Raw genomic sequence first — 19,386 nt, 5'->3', positions numbered from 1 at the left:
ATCAAAATGTTGTACCAGTCTGTGGCAACGACAACTTTGAAGGGTTTGTGTGTGTGTGTGTGTGTGTGAATGTGTGTATATGTGTGTGTATCAAAATGTTGTACCATTCTGTGGCAACGACAACTTTGAAGGGTTCGTGTGTGTGTGTGTGTGTGTGTATCAAAATGTTGTATCAGTCTGTGGCAACGACAACTTTGATGTGATGACTTGATGAACAGCTATTTTTTAAAAGCTTTTTGAAAATAGTATAAACGTTTGTCAAAACTGAATGAAACATGAATTAAAAGGGATATTTATAAGAACTATATATATATATTATAGTAAATTAAATGTATTTAGTATAATACATTTATTAATAAATGCTGGGAGGTCCAGAGATAACAAAGTTTTAATACTCATTCTAATTCTATGAGAACACAGAAATCCACACCACCGCTATAATCTAATATTTGATAATTACTTCATATTTAACTTAAAATTGGATTGAATAACTTGATATTTGTAAAATGTTTAAAATGTATTAAAGGTTTCATGAAAAGTGTTTTTGAAAACTTTTTTCTTACTACAGTATATTACAGTTGTTAATAAATTCGAGGAGGTCCAGAGAGATAAGCAACTATAATGATAAAGTTTTAATAATCGTTCTAATTCTATGAGTAGCAAAGATCACACAACAGCAATAACGATAATGGCAATATCAGTGGAATCACATTCAGACATTTTTTTTTTTTCAGCTGATGAACAACATTGACAGCCAATCAGAATCTACTTTAAAACAGATGCTGAACATGTATCGGCACATGAGATGGTATTAAAATTCATAACCTATACATTCTTGAAATTTAACCAGTGAGAGGTATAAAACATGGCGCTTTAAACACATCAACATTCCCGCCCGCACACAGTTCAGCTTTTCTGCTGACTTCAGAATGATAACAACACTTGCTTTACTACAGTTAAGGTCAGACTAACTAGTCCCAAGCTCATAAAAACACTTGAAACTGATCTGAGAACATGATGAAATGATTAGCAGTTTATGGACAAACATCTGTTTGCTTTCACAGCTGTCATTTTAATTGACAATTAAAACATCTGAAAAACAGATTAACATGTAAATTATACATAACTTTTGTGAAACAGGCCGTAAGCACATTTAAGTATAAGAATTTCACACATTTTATCTCTCTTAATATACAGATATTAATCTATAAAGAAATTCACATGAATTCCTTTTAAAGGTTTATGAAAAGTTCTTGTATTTTGTAATTGGGACACGCACACATGTAAGCATGTTTCTGCCACATAAGAATAAAAATCATAATTATGAGATAAAGTCATAGTAATGACATTAAAATCTAATTATGAGATAATTCGTCACAATTATGAGACAGTCAAAATTGACAAAGATCATAAATATGAGATAGTCATAATAATAACATTAAAATCTCCCAATTATGAGATAATTCGTCACAATTGTGAGATACTTTGTCATAATTATGAGGAAAAGTCCAAATTGACAAAGATCATACATATGAGATAGTCAAAATAATGAGATTAAAATCTCCCAATTATGAGATACTTCATCATAATTATGAGATAAAAAGACAAAATTATGAGATTAAAGTCAATTGTCAAAACCTTTGAAACTGACAAAAAAGGCAATTATGACAAACCGTACAAATTATGAGAATCAAAATAATAAAAAGACAATTATGAAATCAAAATGGTCAAATCTGACAAAAGTCGTAATTATGAGATAAAAAGCAAAACTATGAAAAATTTCAATTATGACATATACAGCTACGACTTTTCTTAAATGACAAATCTCCAAATTATATTCTAATATCAATTTTGACTCATCTCATAATTATGATTTCGTATTCACAAAATTGACTTATGTTTTCATATAATTATTATTAACCAAAGCATTTTTTGTGTGGCAGAAACGGTCTTCCATACTCACAGCAGGCTGGAGTAAAGCGGAATGGCTTCCTGCAATCTGCGATTTGAAAGACAAACGTCCAAAGTGAGTCTCCTGAAAAAGATCCACATGTACAGTATGGCTTCCTAACAGCTTCCTCAGTCAAATCTGGAAACTTCACGTCATGAGACACATTATACATCCATTCAAACAAAGATAACAAACAATACATGAAGAAAACACCTACTGAAACATCGCCCGTATGAACGCAGGAGAATTGTGTCGCCTAGAAAAAAAAAATAACAGCAATGTCCCTCTTCAATAAAAATGATCATAAATGAACCATTATGATCATAATCAGCACACATATGTAAAACATATTGATGAGCACGACATACAGACTCAGGCTACACCAGAACTGTCACTATAAACATTTTAATTATATTCTTACTTTGCCTATTTCCATTAAATGTTTTGAATATTACTAGCAAAAATAGAGCACAGTTTTTATCCCGAAACGAATGCCAATGAGAGAATAAATATCAAGGTCTCTATCATTAGCAGCATCAGCACATGTTGTCACAGCATAAGGGTTTCAGATTGTGCTGACGAAGGCCAGGAGGAATGAACTCTCCTTCAGACGGCCAGAGGTCACACAGCTCCAGACCTGGGACAAAACTAGCAAAGTATGCGGGATTGGAGTTGTACACAACATCACTGAGTACAGTTTCTTTCTTATCAGAGCATGTAAATCAATGACGCACATAAATTATGATTGAGGTACTGAGTGACTCTTCGTCCTGAACGATGCCCCGTTGTTCGCAAAGGGTTATGTGCTTTACGCTGCGAAGGACTTCTGGGAATATTCCAGCTTGGTTTACCCAAAATAATGAAAAGTTTCATCTTTTACTCACCCTCGTGTTCCAAACCTGCGACTTACTGTGTCCGGCAAAACACAAACGATATATTCATAATGTTTTTTGTTCATATAATGACAGTCGATAGGGTCCAAAACAACATGGGAACCCACTGACTGAAAAAACAAAACAAAAACAATTCTAAATATATTTTATGATGAGATAAAAAGGTGAAATTATGAAAAAAGTCAAAATTGAGATGTCATAAGTCAAATAATTGAGTTGTTGTTTCACATTGTGATAATTGATATAATCTAAATTATCAATCCAAATTGAGAATTCTGACAAAAATGTCAACTTACGATTTGATTTGGACAATTATGAGATAGTAAAAATTATAGCATATTAAGTCAAATTGGAGATGTTATGTTTTTCACATGTCATAGTTAAGATAAAAAGCTTATCAGTCAAAATTAAGAGATCTGACAAAAATGTCAACTTGCGATTCGATTTGGGCAGTTATGAGACAGTAAAAATTATGGCATACTAAGTCGAAATTTAGATGTCATAAGTCAAATAATTGAGTTGTTTCACATGTTATAATTGAGATAAGCTAGAATATCAGTCAACATTTTAAATTCGGACAAAAATGTCAAATTATGACTCCCATTTTGTCAATTTAGTTTAATTATGAGATAGTAAAAATTATAGCATATTAAGTCAAAATTGAGATGACATAAGCCACACTTTTTTGCCTGAATTAAAAAAAAAACCCAATGTTTTCCTAATTATGGCTTATGTGACCAACATTCAGCATTTTCAAAAGATCTTCTTTTGTGTCTCAGGAGTCAGTCAGTCATACAGGTGTGTAGAACATAAGAGTGTGTAAATGACAGAACACACACACATACATACATACCCTTTAAGCTACTGCATATTGTCGATTACCAAAGAAAACGCCACATAGACTTGCATTGCAAGTGATAGTTTACTGTACAGTAAAAGCTGGAAAAGCTTCTCCAGTGCAACTCCTCAAATGCAAAAAGAAACTGCTATTTCCAATGATAACTTGATGAGATTTAACTCATGCATGAAGGCTGATGTACACCAGTGTGTATCTTTAAAACAACAACAACAACAACAGAAGACAAAGTAACCCAGAGCAGAAGGAATGGCGTGATAGAAGAGAGACGTATAACGAACACGCCAGTGCTAATGAGGAACAGTTGCCGCTGAGGTAATGAGCTGTTTCTAACCGGTGTGCGGCACGCAGTGTCACATGGTGTTATAACCAGGAGCAGAAGACCTTTACTAAAAGAAACGTTTTGAAACCTAAAATGGATGAATGTTCGTGCAGGCCTAATGCAGATAACCTTTGTTACTTGAAATCTTAAAGCAATGCTTGTAATGCCACTGATAAAGGGTTAAGAATCAGTAAAAAGTCTTACGATAAGCAAATAAAAAAAAGCAGGTTAAAGATTGAAATAGTATATAATATAATCTCTCAAAATAGTAGCAATATTCTCTGATTGCAGCCTGAGCGCTTACAGCATAACATCTCTATAAAAGAAGAAGTCAGACAGCCATTAAAGTGATAGTGTGTCCAATCTTCCCGTTTGGAGGCAGCGTATCGTATTCCTCTACGAGTTGATCTGTAATCTACAGGGCACGGAGACTGTGCAGTGCCAGGAGATGAAGATGTAGAGCATCACTGTCAGTTTAATGTGTCTCTGTGCACTAGATTTACACAGTGAGCCTTTTGAGCGCAGCGGAGCGTCACTGGCCTCTAGCGAACGTGTCCGAAATGTGGATCAGCTATATAATGATATCAGTCTGAAACTGTTCTAAGATTGCATAGAAAGTACTGGGTTGTGCTCAAAGACGTCAAGTCAGAAAATACAAAGCATGTGTGTGTGTGTGCGGCCGCACTCTGAAACATGCCTCGTAAGCAAAATAACTCTTCATCTACTCTTCTTTCAAGGCACAACTATTCTAAGATACTCAAAGTGTGCAAAATGAAGCTCAAGTTCGATTATCTTACAAAGGGAGATCACTTTCAGAGGATCATGTTGGTACTGCATAGTCAAGCGACTTCATTTTGGCACTTCTGCTGAAGTTGGTTTATTTCCAAATCATAACTCATAATCCGCTTATAATAGTTTATTTGTTTCTCCAGATGCTCGATTTGAAGACGAAACTCCGGCAAGATCAAGTTGCTCGATTCAACGTTTGACGTTCTTTTAGCTGCCGGGGTTTTTGGTCCTTAATCTCTTCGCGGTTGCGCTTCAGTGGTTTGGTGTCAGTTGGTTCACGATGACCTGGATAACAAAGTCCTTCTGGATCTTGGTGTCCTGCAGGCGGGTCTTGTCTGTCAGGAGTTTCCCAGAGAAGAACCAGCGCTGGTGGGCCAGGTCAATGTCCTCCTGAGCCTGCAGTTGCTTCTTCAGCAGGCCGATGGAGTCGGTCATGCTGGCGTTCAGGCGCAGGTCTTTGCCGGTGGAGAGCCGAACCTTCAGCTGGAACTCTTTCTTCTGTGCCGTCTGGGGCTCAGGGTTATCCGACACGTCTTCGTCACTTCTTTCTGATATCAGATTGACAGGCGGGGCCAGGCAATAAACCGGGAGCTGGTAACGGTTTCCGAGTTCATCGTAACACTCGGTCAGGGATCCTAGTGTGATTGAAAGAATATAAACAACCGTCAGTGATGAGGGGTGAAACGTGCCACAGATATAACAATGAGAGATGATGCGTGTCATTATTTGCACAAACACTTTAGGTAACACTTTATTTTACAGTGTCCTTGTTACATATGTTACATGTCCTTACCATAGTAATAACAATAAATTATGCATAATTACATGCAACTAACCCTCAACCAAACCTTAACCCAATAGTAAGTACATGTAGTTGCTTAATATTACTCAGTGCTTAAAGGAACACGCCGACTTTTTGGGACTTTAGCTTATTCACCGTATCCCCCAGAGTTAGATAAGTCCACACATACCCTTTTCATCTCCGTGCGTGCCGTAACTCTGTCTGACGCACCCACCGCTAGCCTAGCTTAGCACAAAGACTGGAGGTAAACAGCTCCAGCTAGCATACTGCTCCCAATAAGTGACAAAATAACGCCAACATTTTCCTATTTACATGTTGTGATTTGTATAGTCACAGCGTGTACAAATAACAAGGGTCACATGAGACACAGCCATCTTCTAACCGTATACATACTGGGAACTATATTCTCAGAAGCCGAAGCTCTGCTACTTATGCGGAGTGATTTGCTCGCAGCGCCTGAGAAGCCCCGTGGTGAGGAGCAGAGAGTTCCTCAGAGATGGAGTACGGTTAGAAGATGGCTGTGTCTCATGTGACCCTTGTTATTTGTACACAATAACTTATTTTGTCACTTATTGGGAGCAGTATGCTAGCTGGAGCCGTTTACCTCCAGTCTTTGTGCTAAGCTAGGCTAGCGGTGGGTGCGTCAGACAGAGTTACGGCACGCACGGAGATAAGAAGGGTATGTATGGACTTATCTAACTCTGGGGGATACGGTGAATAAGCTAAAGTCCCCAAAAGTCGGCGTGTTCCTTTAAATATATAATTACACTGTAACAATGATACCTTAAAATAAAGTGTAACCACACTTTATGTTATTAAATGCTTCTTCAATATGGTGAAAAATTCCCTTCTGGGCCAGTAAAGAAAACAAGGGTCAGGCTGTGAAGATAATAAGCTATTTAAACAGATAAATATAGTTATTTGATAGAAACAAATAAATTAAAATTTGATTAAAAATATTAATATTAATAAATGAAATCAATTTTTTTTTTGAAAATAATCAAACTTGTGGAGACCCTTTATTAATGCCAAACAGAATTGGATCTTGTGTGTCATTTGACCAGTCGCAACATAGAATGTTTTTCTCCACTTTTTTAATCATCCGAAACGTGCAATTTACATTCCAAGGCAACTTGTGCATTTACAAGTTGGTGTTTTCCATATCGGGACACGAGTTAAGTACAAAGCTTTGTTAACATAAATAATAGTTACATTAAACATTTGAATTTGTGCCAATCGAGAGATACGTGGATTAAGCCATGAAGCGGAGCTTCAGATTCTAGAGAGCATTTGATTTGACAGAAAATCTGATGTCATCAAAATCACTGATCCATATTGGCAGACTGTAAGTTTTGAATGCTTATTATATCTTCTAAAAGTGAATTTTGTCATTGTCTTGGAGCACACTAGCTTATAGATAACAATAAGGCAAACATATTAATACTAAACGTCAATTAGTTACAATAAATTATGCAACTATCATTTATTTTATAATTATATTTTCATTCTAATTCTATATATACCTTTAAATTTCAAGGACTTTTTGTGGTGTGAGGGGAACTGTTTATATAATGTTTTTTTTATTTACCTGTATTTTTCCATTATTTCTGAATGTAATAATAAAATGCAACATACACCGTCCGTCCGTCCGTCTCTCTCTCTCGACTTCTGTGCTACTTTTTGCCAACTTAAATTTTGGTTATCAAAACATTTTGATACTACATTTATGATGCTTTTTTTTGTACTTCAAGCTTGGCATCACTGCTTTTTGATTTATGGAAAAGAGCAGCATGAACATTCATCCAAATTTCTCCCATTTCTGTTCCAAAAAAGACAGCAAGTCACACACAAAGCTGGTCTCATCACAGCCAATCAGTGTGATGACTCTCACCGTGTGGTAACGTGATGTTGGCTCCGTCCACTATAGCCTGAGCCAGCTCGTGATCGCTACACTCCAGAGCCACAGCAGCAGCTTTCAGGGCGTCCCAGATCTCCTTGCGGCCCTCAAACGCCGGAGCCGTGTCCCAGAACTCATCTCTCTTGCTGCGCAGCTGCCCCTCCGTCATTGGGTAATCGCTCTTCCACTTCAGCTTGTCTTTCTTCAGCGGCTCGTTACGACCTGGAGACGATGCAGATGACGTGTGAATTAACACTAATGTGAGAGAAGTGTAGGCTACACAACATTTCCTGGAACAGTGGCTTAGCAGAAAGTTGCTGGAGAAAGACTGAGTAGCTTTGATGATCAAAAACACGACCACATTATATTTTTTGACCACTGGGCAAGAATTTTACTATTCCAGTGAATTATGATGAGGTTAGTTTCATGACATCACATATGAAGGTCGACAAAGACTTTCCATTTGTATTTTCCATCAGTACTTTCTCTGATGCTTTCAACGGCGCAACAAACTGAGAACTGAGCGGAATGTAAAAGTAATAGTCTAATAAACAAGAATTGACATGTAGTGCATTCAAATGATTATAGTGTAATGGAAAAGTAAATCTAGAAGGAACATTTTTACACAAGATCAAGAATGTAGAGAAAGAATAAAGAGCATATTTCGTCACAAATGACTAGAAAAAATATAAATAAAAAAATGCACATGCATACACTAACGTTCAAACATTTGGGGTAGAAATATTACAGATCCGAAACATTTGAATGATAGTGTATGTATATGTGTATATTATTATTATTATTTATGCATTTCTTTTTATTATAATATTTTTGTATCCATAATCGATGAAATGTGCCATTTCTACTTTGATTCTTAAAGTTGATATTGTGTGCATATAAGCGCACACACATACAATGATCATTTTTATCAAGCTCGTATATTTAAGTGCAGTGATTTCACTTAAATGACAATTAATAGGTAATCTTCATTGCCATTTAAGTGAAATTACTGAACTTAAATATACGAGCTTGATAAAAATGATCATTCTAGAAGAAAATTTCAGATGGCATTTAGAGGCTTTTGCATCTGAACTCTTCATACAGTACCAGTCAAAAGTTTGGAAACACTACTATTTTTAATGCTTTTGAAAGAAGTCTCTTATGCTCATCAAGCCTGCAGTTAAAAAACAGTGATATTATGAAATATTATTACAACTTAAAATAATGGTTCTCTTTTTTAATATACTTTAAAATGTAATTTATTTTTGTGATGCAAAGCTGAATTTTCATCAGCAAGTACTCCAGTCTTTGGTGTCTTATGATCCTTCAGAAATCATTCTAATATGCTGATTTATGATCAATGTTGGAAACAGTTGTGCTGCTTAATATTTTTTTTATAACCTGAGATACTTTTTTCAGGATTATTTGATGAATAAAAAGCTAAAAAGAACTGTATTTATTTAGAATAGAAATATTTTGTAACAATATACACTACCGTTCAAAAGTTTGGGAACAATAACTTTTTTTTTTAAAGAAATTAGTACTTTAAGTCAACAAGAATGCGTTAAATTGATAAAAGGTGATGGTAACAATTTATATTGTTAGAAATGCTTTTATTTTGAATAAATGCTGTTTTTATGAATAAATGCTGTTAACGTTTTACTCATCAATGAATCCTGAAAAAAGTATTCCAAAAAAATATATTAAACAGCACAACTGTTTCCATCATTGATAATAACTGAGTATCAAATCATCATATTAGAATGATTTCTGAAGGATCATAAGACACCAAAGACTGGAGTACTTGCTGATGAAAATTCAGCTTTGCATCACATAAATACATTACATTTTAAAGTATATTAAAAAAAGAGAACCATTATTTTAAATTGTAATAATATTTCATAATATTACTGTTTTTTTTGTTTGTTTTTTGTTTTTAACTGCAGGCTTGATGAGCATAAGAGACTTCTTGCAAAAGCATTAAAAATAGTAGTGTTTCCAAACTTTTGACTGGTACTATGTACTATATATATATATATAACATTATATTTTTTGACCACTGGGCAAGAATTTTACTATTCCAGTGAATTATGATGAGGTTAGTTTCATGACATCACATATGAAGGTCGACAAAGACTTTCCATTTGTATTTTCCATCAGTACTTTCTCTGATGCTTTCAACGGCGCAACAAACTGAGAACTGAGCGGAATGTAAAAGTAATAGTCTAATAAACAAGAATTGACATGTAGTGCATTCAAATGATTATAGTGTAATGGAAAAGTAAATCTAGAAGGAACATTTTTACACAAGATCAAGAATGTAGAGAAAGAATAAAGAGCATATTTCGTCACAAATGACTAGAAAAAATATAAATAAAAAAATGCACATGCATACACTAACGTTCAAACATTTGGGGTAGAAATATTACAGATCCGAAACATTTGAATGATAGTGTATGTATATGTGTATATTATTATTATTATTTATGCATTTCTTTTTATTATAATATTTTTGTATCCATAATCGATGAAATGTGCCATTTCTACTTTGATTCTTAAAGTTGATATTGTGTGCATATAAGCGCACACACATACAATGATCATTTTTATCAAGCTCGTATATTTAAGTGCAGTGATTTCACTTAAATGACAATTAATAGGTAATCTTCATTGCCATTTAAGTGAAATTACTGAACTTAAATATACGAGCTTGATAAAAATGATCATTCTAGAAGAAAATTTCAGATGGCATTTAGAGGCTTTTGCATCTGAACTCTTCATACAGTACCAGTCAAAAGTTTGGAAACACTACTATTTTTAATGCTTTTGAAAGAAGTCTCTTATGCTCATCAAGCCTGCAGTTAAAAAACAGTGATATTATGAAATATTATTACAACTTAAAATAATGGTTCTCTTTTTTAATATACTTTAAAATGTAATTTATTTTTGTGATGCAAAGCTGAATTTTCATCAGCAAGTACTCCAGTCTTTGGTGTCTTATGATCCTTCAGAAATCATTCTAATATGCTGATTTATGATCAATGTTGGAAACAGTTGTGCTGCTTAATATTTTTTTTATAACCTGAGATACTTTTTTCAGGATTATTTGATGAATAAAAAGCTAAAAAGAACTGTATTTATTTAGAATAGAAATATTTTGTAACAATATACACTACCGTTCAAAAGTTTGGGAACAATAACTTTTTTTTTTAAAGAAATTAGTACTTTAAGTCAACAAGAATGCGTTAAATTGATAAAAGGTGATGGTAACAATTTATATTGTTAGAAATGCTTTTATTTTGAATAAATGCTGTTTTTATGAATAAATGCTGTTAACGTTTTACTCATCAATGAATCCTGAAAAAAGTATTCCAAAAAAATATATTAAACAGCACAACTGTTTCCATCATTGATAATAACTGAGTATCAAATCATCATATTAGAATGATTTCTGAAGGATCATAAGACACCAAAGACTGGAGTACTTGCTGATGAAAATTCAGCTTTGCATCACATAAATACATTACATTTTAAAGTATATTAAAAAAAGAGAACCATTATTTTAAATTGTAATAATATTTCATAATATTACTGTTTTTTTTGTTTGTTTTTTGTTTTTAACTGCAGGCTTGATGAGCATAAGAGACTTCTTGCAAAAGCATTAAAAATAGTAGTGTTTCCAAACTTTTGACTGGTACTATGTACTATATATATATATATATATATATATATATATATATATATATATATATATATATATATATATATATATATATATATATATATATATATATAAAAAATATACACACACACACATATACATAATATATATATTAAACATACACGATTTAGATACATAAAATCAACCATTAATTAGCGTCAATATAACACATGATTGTGGAGTACAGTGACTTCAGTCTGAAAATAAAAGCAGAAGTGCACTATACTCACTCATATACACATGACTGAGCAAAGGTTGTGCATTTATGACTGTTTGTGTGCAAATGACAGATCAATTCAGCCTTCATCTATCCAGTTCACATCTCACAACAACCCTGAGGGCAACAGCCACACTCTAAACACCCCCTCCATGACCCTGAAGTTATCTGGTCAAATGCAGCTCTTGTTTCGAGTCAACAATGATATGTTGAGCCCAACACACTGGTGATTAGGACTGATATTAGTAATGATATTACTAGATAGTGGATAAGGAGAGATGTTGTCCAGTGACTGATTTGCCTTATATAGGCTTTGTTTTCTTTATTTGTAAGGCAATTTGTTTGATAAGGAAAGCCACAGTAGTGTAAAATGGATTTGAAAACTTACACTGGTTCAAACTAGGCTACTGTACTGTATGCGTTTGATTTATGTTGGTGCTTTTGATTATACAAATGCTTTGGACGTGGCTTTTAATGGTGAGACTTTTGTAATTAGTCTCTCAAAAACTTTATGAAAATTTGGGTTTAGATTTATTAGCCAATATATCGGCGGCCAAAATTGTCATAATCGGTGCATCCCTACAAATTTAGCTTTACTTTAAATATTTGATGAAGTCTGAATTATCGAGAAGCGTCCTGAAAACAATAAACCACAACAGACGGGATTCTGACGGCTTCAACCAAACAGAAAAAATATATACATCGGCTAATTGCCTTATATACATATACAAGGCTAATTGCCTTATATACAATATATACATCGGCTAATTGCCCAAAAAAAACTTGCCTTGCCTTGCCTAATTGAGAAATGCTAAATATTGGCAGATATATCGGCCTAATCTTATTTATAAAGGTATTTATAAAGGTTTATAAAGGAAAACTATATTTGTAAGGCTACAGATACCGAATGCAAAGTCAAGTAAGTAATGTTTAGAAGACTTAGCAGCAATTTGGCTGCTCTTTTACAGGAAATCACTGTTCGGAGAATCTTCCTGTTACTCCATACGATTAAGCAATAATGATGCTTGCCTTAGCAAACACCTCTAATAATAAACCTGCTATAGAAAAAAGGAAGTTCAGGCTGATGGTGAGATAGGAGGAGGGTGGACATGTGTGATTCAGTGCTTTCCCATCGATTCTGACCACGGCCAAGTATCTAAAGGCCATCATCCAAACACATTATTTATAGCATGGCCAGCTTAGGTGTAATTACAAATGAACAGGACACATTGTGTGATTTACAGCATTGTTCCACTTCCACCCACGCTCTCAGAAAAAAAGGTACAAAAGCTGTCACTGTGGCGGTACCTTTTCAAAAGGTACACCTTTGTACCTAAAGAGTGCATATTAGTCCCTCAAAGGTACATATTAGCTCCAAAAGTGTACATATTAGAACCCTTTTGAAGGGTACTGTCCCAGTGACAGCTTCTGTACCTTTTTTCTGAGGATGCAGAATGCCTCATTGACAGTACAATGGTGGAAGGAGTGAACGAATATCAACATTAAACAACTTTTAGGACTTCATAGTAGGGCTGCACGGTATTGAAGAAAAATGCGATAACTCATTAAATAGTGCGATATTTATGGAAGCTTGTTTCCGCCAATGAATAATAAATTAATAATAATAATTGCGACTTTTTATCTCACAATTCTGACTTTGTTTCTCACAATTGCGATATATCAAGTCAGAATTGTGACTTTTTTTCTCACAATTGCGAGATATGAAGTCAGAATTGTGAGAAATAAAGTCGCAATTCTGAGAAATAAAGTCGCAATTGCGAGATATAAAGTCGCAATTCTGAGAAATAAAGTCGCAATTGCGAGATATAAATTCAGAATTGCGTGTTATAAAGTCGCAATTCTGGGAAATAAAGTCGCAATTGCGAGATATAAAGTCGCAATTCTGAGAAATAAAGTCAGAATTGCACGATATAAAGTCGCAATTGCGTGTTATAAAGTCAGAATTGTGAGATATAAACTAGGGATGCACCGATCCGATACTCAGTATCGGTATCGGCTCCGATACTGCCATTTTTGGCGGATCGGGTATCGGTCAGACAAGGCCGATCCAAATCCGATATTGTGCGTATACTATTCAGTGTTATTGTTAAGCCCCACAAAAGGCACACAAACATTATAAAGCACCATAAGTTTTCGTGCACAATATTATAAGTGTTCTGAAGCCGTTATATAGTATAATGTGAGATATAAATTAATATTTAAGTCGTTAAATTCAAGATCACGTAAACGTTTCCCTCAGCTGCGCTGTCAGTCATTCTTCATTCAAACAGCGCGTCGCGTTCGGTTACAACAGTTAACACAATGAAACTCTCTCCAAGATGATTCAGTGTTACTATTATTATACTTGATCTGTAGATAAAGGTCTATGGTTCGCATAAAACAACTCTATCTTGCTGGACTTTATTGCTGTACCTTAATCATGTTACTTTCTACCGGGTGTCTGTTAGATCACAACACTGGAGTAAAGTCAGAGCACTATTTGTTCTTCACGCGCACAGTAACTGAAATTTAAAACTGTTAAAAGAAAATGCTGAATAGACTATTGCATAGATAGATACTGTACAATACACTACGCATCAATATGTATTTTCTTTGTGCTATAAACTTTTCAATGCGGACTCGACGCGCTGCGCGCTGTGACTCATGTTGCTTCAAGCGCATCATTCTGCGCTCGGGATGCGCATAAGCTCTTTTTTTTTCTAGACTAAATTTTACTGCTGAATTATCCACTAATCTAGTTTATAATAGCATTTATGTCAGATTATGATCATATATTTTTTGTTGTTGTTTTTCTTTTTTCAGTTCTTATTATCAGTTCAACACAGAGTTATAGAAATTCTATTTGATTAAAAAAAAACTGCGCTGGTATCGGTACGGATCGGTATCGGCCGATACTCAGAATTTTTGGTATCGGATCGGATCGGTTCTGAAAAAATGGTATCGTTGCATCCCTAATATAAACAATTCTGAGGTAAAAAAAAATCCGTCTTTTTTCCCCCTTAGAATTGGACTTTATATCTCACAATTGTTTTTATATCTCGCAATTCTGAGAAAAGATGTCAGAATTGCGAGATATAAACTCGCAATTGCGTGTTATAAAGTCAGAATTGCGTGATATAGTCGCAATTGCGAGAAAAAAAGTCAGAATTCTGACTTTATAACACGCAATTCTGACTTTATATCTCGCAATTCTGACTTTATATCTCGCAATTCTGACTTTATATCTCGCAATTCTGACTTTATATCTCGCAATTCTGACTTTATTTCACGCAATTCTGACTTTATATCTCGCAATTCTGACTTAATAACACGCAATTGCGACTTTATTTCACGCAATTCTGACTTTATATCTCGCAATTCTGACTTTATATCTCGCAATTCTGACTTTATATCTCGCAATTCTGACTTTATATCTCGCAATTCTGACTTTATTTCACGCAATTCTGACTTTATATCTCGCAATTCTGACTTAATAACACGCAATTGCGACTTTATTTCACGCAATTCTGACTTTATATCTCGCAATTCTGACTTTATATCTCGCAATTCTGACTTTATAACACGCAATTCTGACTTTATATCTCGCAATTCTGACTTTATATCTCGCAATTCTGACTTTATAACACGCAATTCTGACTTTATATCTCGCAATTCTGAGAAATAAAGTCAGAATTGTGAGATGTAAACTCGCAATTGTGAGATAAAAAGTCGCAATTATCTTTTAAAATGTTTTATTCTGTGGCGGAAACAAGCTTCCATAGATATTCGATATGCAAGTGTGTAAAATAAATTTTTAAATATATTTAAAATTATACGTGTTTCACATTCTTTTTGTGACTAGAAAACATCCCTACAACTTCTGAAAGTGAACATCGGTGTTTTACTGTAGCATAAGAAGTGTAAACCACGGGGTTTAGGGGTTCAGGTTATCCTACATTAGCTTTATTTAACAGCAGAAACTGAATAATCAGATGTAAAAATAAAACACTGCTTAGTTTTCACTGTATGAATTAAATATTGATTCTTATTAAAGCTACAAAAGTTATTCAGCCGAGAGCAGTGAGTGATTTTCTCTTTGTCTTTTGTTCATGACCCCAGTTATTGCAAGCCGTTGCGATATGCATGTCGCAATATATACATTTGCGGAATTTCGATATATTGCGCAGCCCTACTTCATAGGACTCAAGTATTACAGGAAGTCTCGTCCTCTAAACTGACATATGAAATGATAGTCAGAAAATCTAAATTCTGAAATGGTAGCGTTAATAAAACCTTCAAGCAAAAAGACAATTGTTTGCATATGTGCATATTCAAATAAATTTTTATCATATTTGATACATCAGGCTTTTATGGCTCATATAGCATGATATAGTGAGAATATGAAGCTCAAACTCATATTCAGAGACCCAAACTGAGCAAAAATGTTTGTCGATGCTGTTATTATTATGGAAGAAATGAAATTCCGACTGCTTGTAATGTAAAATCAATGAGAATAAAAATGCATGTAAAAAAAATATCAGTTATCACTCTCAATAATATGCCTAAGTAGTAAGATGATATTTAAATGCTTATGATCTTATGAGTCTTATGATCAAAGCTCTGCAATCTTAAAACACAATGCAATGCAATGCAATACAGTGATGATTGAGAGAAATAAACCTTCCTCAAAAGCCTAATATCAAAAATAAAAAAACAATGTATGAATAATCAAGAAGACCCATGTTGCTTCAGTCCAGCAAGTGATTATTAGAGACAAAATCAAATTTATTCTTGCACGTACTTTATAAAAATAAGCAAAGATTTTAGAGCGAAAAGACACGAGCTGAAGGTGGATGTTTTTAACCATAATACTAAAATGCAATTTTATTTGCTCAAAGAAATATGAAGGCATGTCTACAACAGGTTATTATTCAGCAATGTTTTGATCATGTTGATAATTTTACAAATTCACCTATGAATTATGACACAGTAAAGCCTTGCAGGTTTAAACCGGCCTTTCAAAGTGACAAATGGCCGTTTACAATCCGACGTTTGGTCAAATAAAAGAAACCACTGACAATGTGAAGAACTCTAAATGTTCAAGTGAACTAAAGATTGATGGCCATCTCTCATTTTTTCTACATGACAACTTGTCACTTGTCAGGATAGTGTGCACACTTGAAAATTAGTCTGCGAATTGTGAAAACAACTTAATAATAATTTGTCCTATATGCACGATTAGAAGGAAGGCGCTTGTCTCATAGGTTCACACACACACTTGTGATCTAGTCAACGACTCAAACATCAAAGGTTGAGTCTTGAGTCGGCAGGGCACTGTTTATACACCAGCTTATTTCACTTTATGATAATGACTTACGCCACAACAACAGGACACCATGTGGGTGTGCAAGGCAGAATGCGACTGTCAAAGTTCAGCACCTAATATAAGCTCTAGTCAAATGATATGTAAATGCAGGCTCTGTGTCTTGAGGCCAAGAGCTGTAAGGAGCCGCATAAAGTTGCATTCTTCTCCTGTAATTCTCTCGTTACATTCACACACACCCCCAACGCAAGCTGCGACAGATTCTCGACCCCTCCCGTCGTTACAGCAGGAACATGAGATGTTCCCTTTTCCACACGCTGCATTATAAAACAATGTGGCTCTTCCTCAGAACTGATTACATTGTTTTATTAGTGCCGGGGAAATGATTTTTATGACGTTCGGTTTTGGTTTGCCGTGAGCATGGAGTCTGAACTCCTGTGTGTCACATTATACAAGACAGACAATAACATGCATCTGCGTTCTTGCAGCAAACATACATCAAACATACATCAAACACACACACACCACGTAAAACAATGATTCTTAAACAAATGACTCTTATGAACTGATTCTTTTGAGTCAAAAACCCTCACAAACACTTATATGCATTATGCACATTATAAAGATTTAATATTTTTATTAAGCAACGTTTGAGAAGTACAAATCTTTTCAAATAATAATAATTTTAAAAGTTTTGAACTTTTCAAACGTTGCTCTGGTAATAAATAACAATGATAGTTGTGTAGTCAGATTCTCAAATAACTCTTATGAACTGATTCTTTTGAGTAAAACAACACTCACAAATCAGTCTAATATGCTCATGACTTTTATATTACGCAAAGTTTGAAAAGTTAAAAACTTTATGAATAACAATAACTCTTACGAACGAAAAACTCAAATTCCTCTCAAGAATATGAATTTCATATGAAGAAAAATGAAATAATTTAAATCAGTAATAATAACAACGTGTGTATACTATATACAGTAGATTATTATAGTGACTTTTTTCCCTTACTGTTTAGGACTGATGTTTAATTATTAAGCTTGAGAATGAATTGCTGTAATTTAATAAACTTCCCAAACATTACTCTGGTGCAAAGATGTTCTTGACGGAAGAAATCCATTGTCTTCCTGTTTTAGCAGGCAATGGTCACATAATATATATAACGCCCATGTGTAAAAGAAAATATTATCTCCTGTTCAAAGCAAGACACACACACACACACACACACACACACACACACACACAATCTGCTGAAGTACAGATAACCCTACAATACACAGATACTGGCTGCAAGACGTCAATGTCCTCAAGACTTTCACTGATAGAAGTCAAACGCATGTCACTGTCGCTGATGTCATGACTGGACTACATGTCCTGCGATGGAAAGAAAATCTTTCAATCCTAAATGATGTTCTACTTCAGCTCACGGCAAACGGGTCAAACATGCATGAACATGCCCTGAGACGAGACTCTGCAGCCGGAACGACTGCCGGCTCCAACATGCACACAGGTGGAAAAACACACACAGAGGAGAGACAGATAATGATCAAAACTGTCAATGTTTCCAAGGGCCTGAATTGTCACATCTACAAAAAAAAAAGGAGTTTCAGAATCAGCACAAAACAAACTGACATGAAGAAAAGCTGCAGTACAAGACATAGTGCTAGTAAACACCAGTCAATCATCTAATGAGTCTTATATGATTGTTGGAGACACATGGAAGTGTGTGACTTCAACAACAAAGAAACTGTGGTACAGTAATGGCAAGCATATTGTAGTTTGATACAGTGCAGGCATACCATTTCTGGTTAGTTCACATGTTGGGTATTTACCCGATGATGATAATAATAACATGGTACTTTTTGCTGATGGCTCCCACAAATACACCTGATATTTGCATGTTTTCAAGAATGCCAAACACGGAAACAAACATGCAAAGAGGTTATTATCACAATCACAGAGTCTAAAGCAACAGTTTTTTTTAGAGCAACAGTGTGTCTCACCTCCACGCTTCCTCTGCGTCCTCGATCCGCGTGACTCCGCGCGCTCGCGCCCCACGCATCCTCCCATGATCGTCAAACAAACGCAGGCCACATCTCAAGACAGCGCCTATATACACTCCTGCTTCATCATCATGTGAATTGCCAAACGTAAACAAGTACTAAAACTCAAATGAACTGCAGTTTGCTATGGGTGATGTGTCAACAGTACGTACGTACATCAAAGGGAAGTCCAAACAACGGAAACAAAACTCAACAAAACACCCAGACTGAGGGTCTCGCGCAGAGCTCGCGATGATCTAATATCAGTTATCTGGCACGAGACTTGCGTTTAGTTATTTCTGGCTTTATCCCACGAGCTAACTTACAGCAGCTAGCCAGAGCACGAGCTTTTGCCTAAACTCATAAGTCCAGTCTAAATTGGACAAAAAAAAGCTAGCATTTGAGCTTTATTGAATATTTCGTGCTCGCGTTATGGTATATTAAAACATTTATGCGTCGCAAACCTGCCTTAGTTCTTTATCTCTCGCTTGTCTCGCACCTTTCCCCCCACTGACTGAGTGATGTTTCCTACTAGTTCACGTTACTGGTGCTCACTGCGCAAGCGCTCT

The 19,386-nt window shown here is 35.0% G+C and overlaps 1 protein-coding gene across 1 annotated transcript; it reads right to left on the bottom strand.

The window, feature by feature from the left end:
• Positions 1-609: 609 nt before the first annotated feature.
• On the bottom strand, positions 610-19,375 carry ubtd1b (ubiquitin domain containing 1b). Its single transcript, XM_084434769.1, has 3 exons — positions 18,779-19,375; positions 7,505-7,732; positions 610-5,446 (listed from the first exon to the last, which is right to left on the bottom strand). Exons 1-3 carry the CDS (start codon positions 18,843-18,845, stop codon positions 5,064-5,066), a joined length of 678 nt encoding a protein of 225 aa, XP_084290895.1. The 5' UTR covers positions 18,846-19,375; the 3' UTR covers positions 610-5,063.
• Between the last annotated feature and the right edge of the window lie 11 nt (positions 19,376-19,386).

This window comes from Rutilus rutilus (genome assembly GCF_951802725.1).
Source record: "Rutilus rutilus genome assembly, chromosome: 16".
Classification (NCBI taxonomy): Eukaryota; Metazoa; Chordata; class Actinopteri; order Cypriniformes; family Leuciscidae; genus Rutilus; species Rutilus rutilus.
Note: the sequence above shows the minus strand (reverse complement) of the source record. Positions and strands in the feature narration are given on the sequence as shown.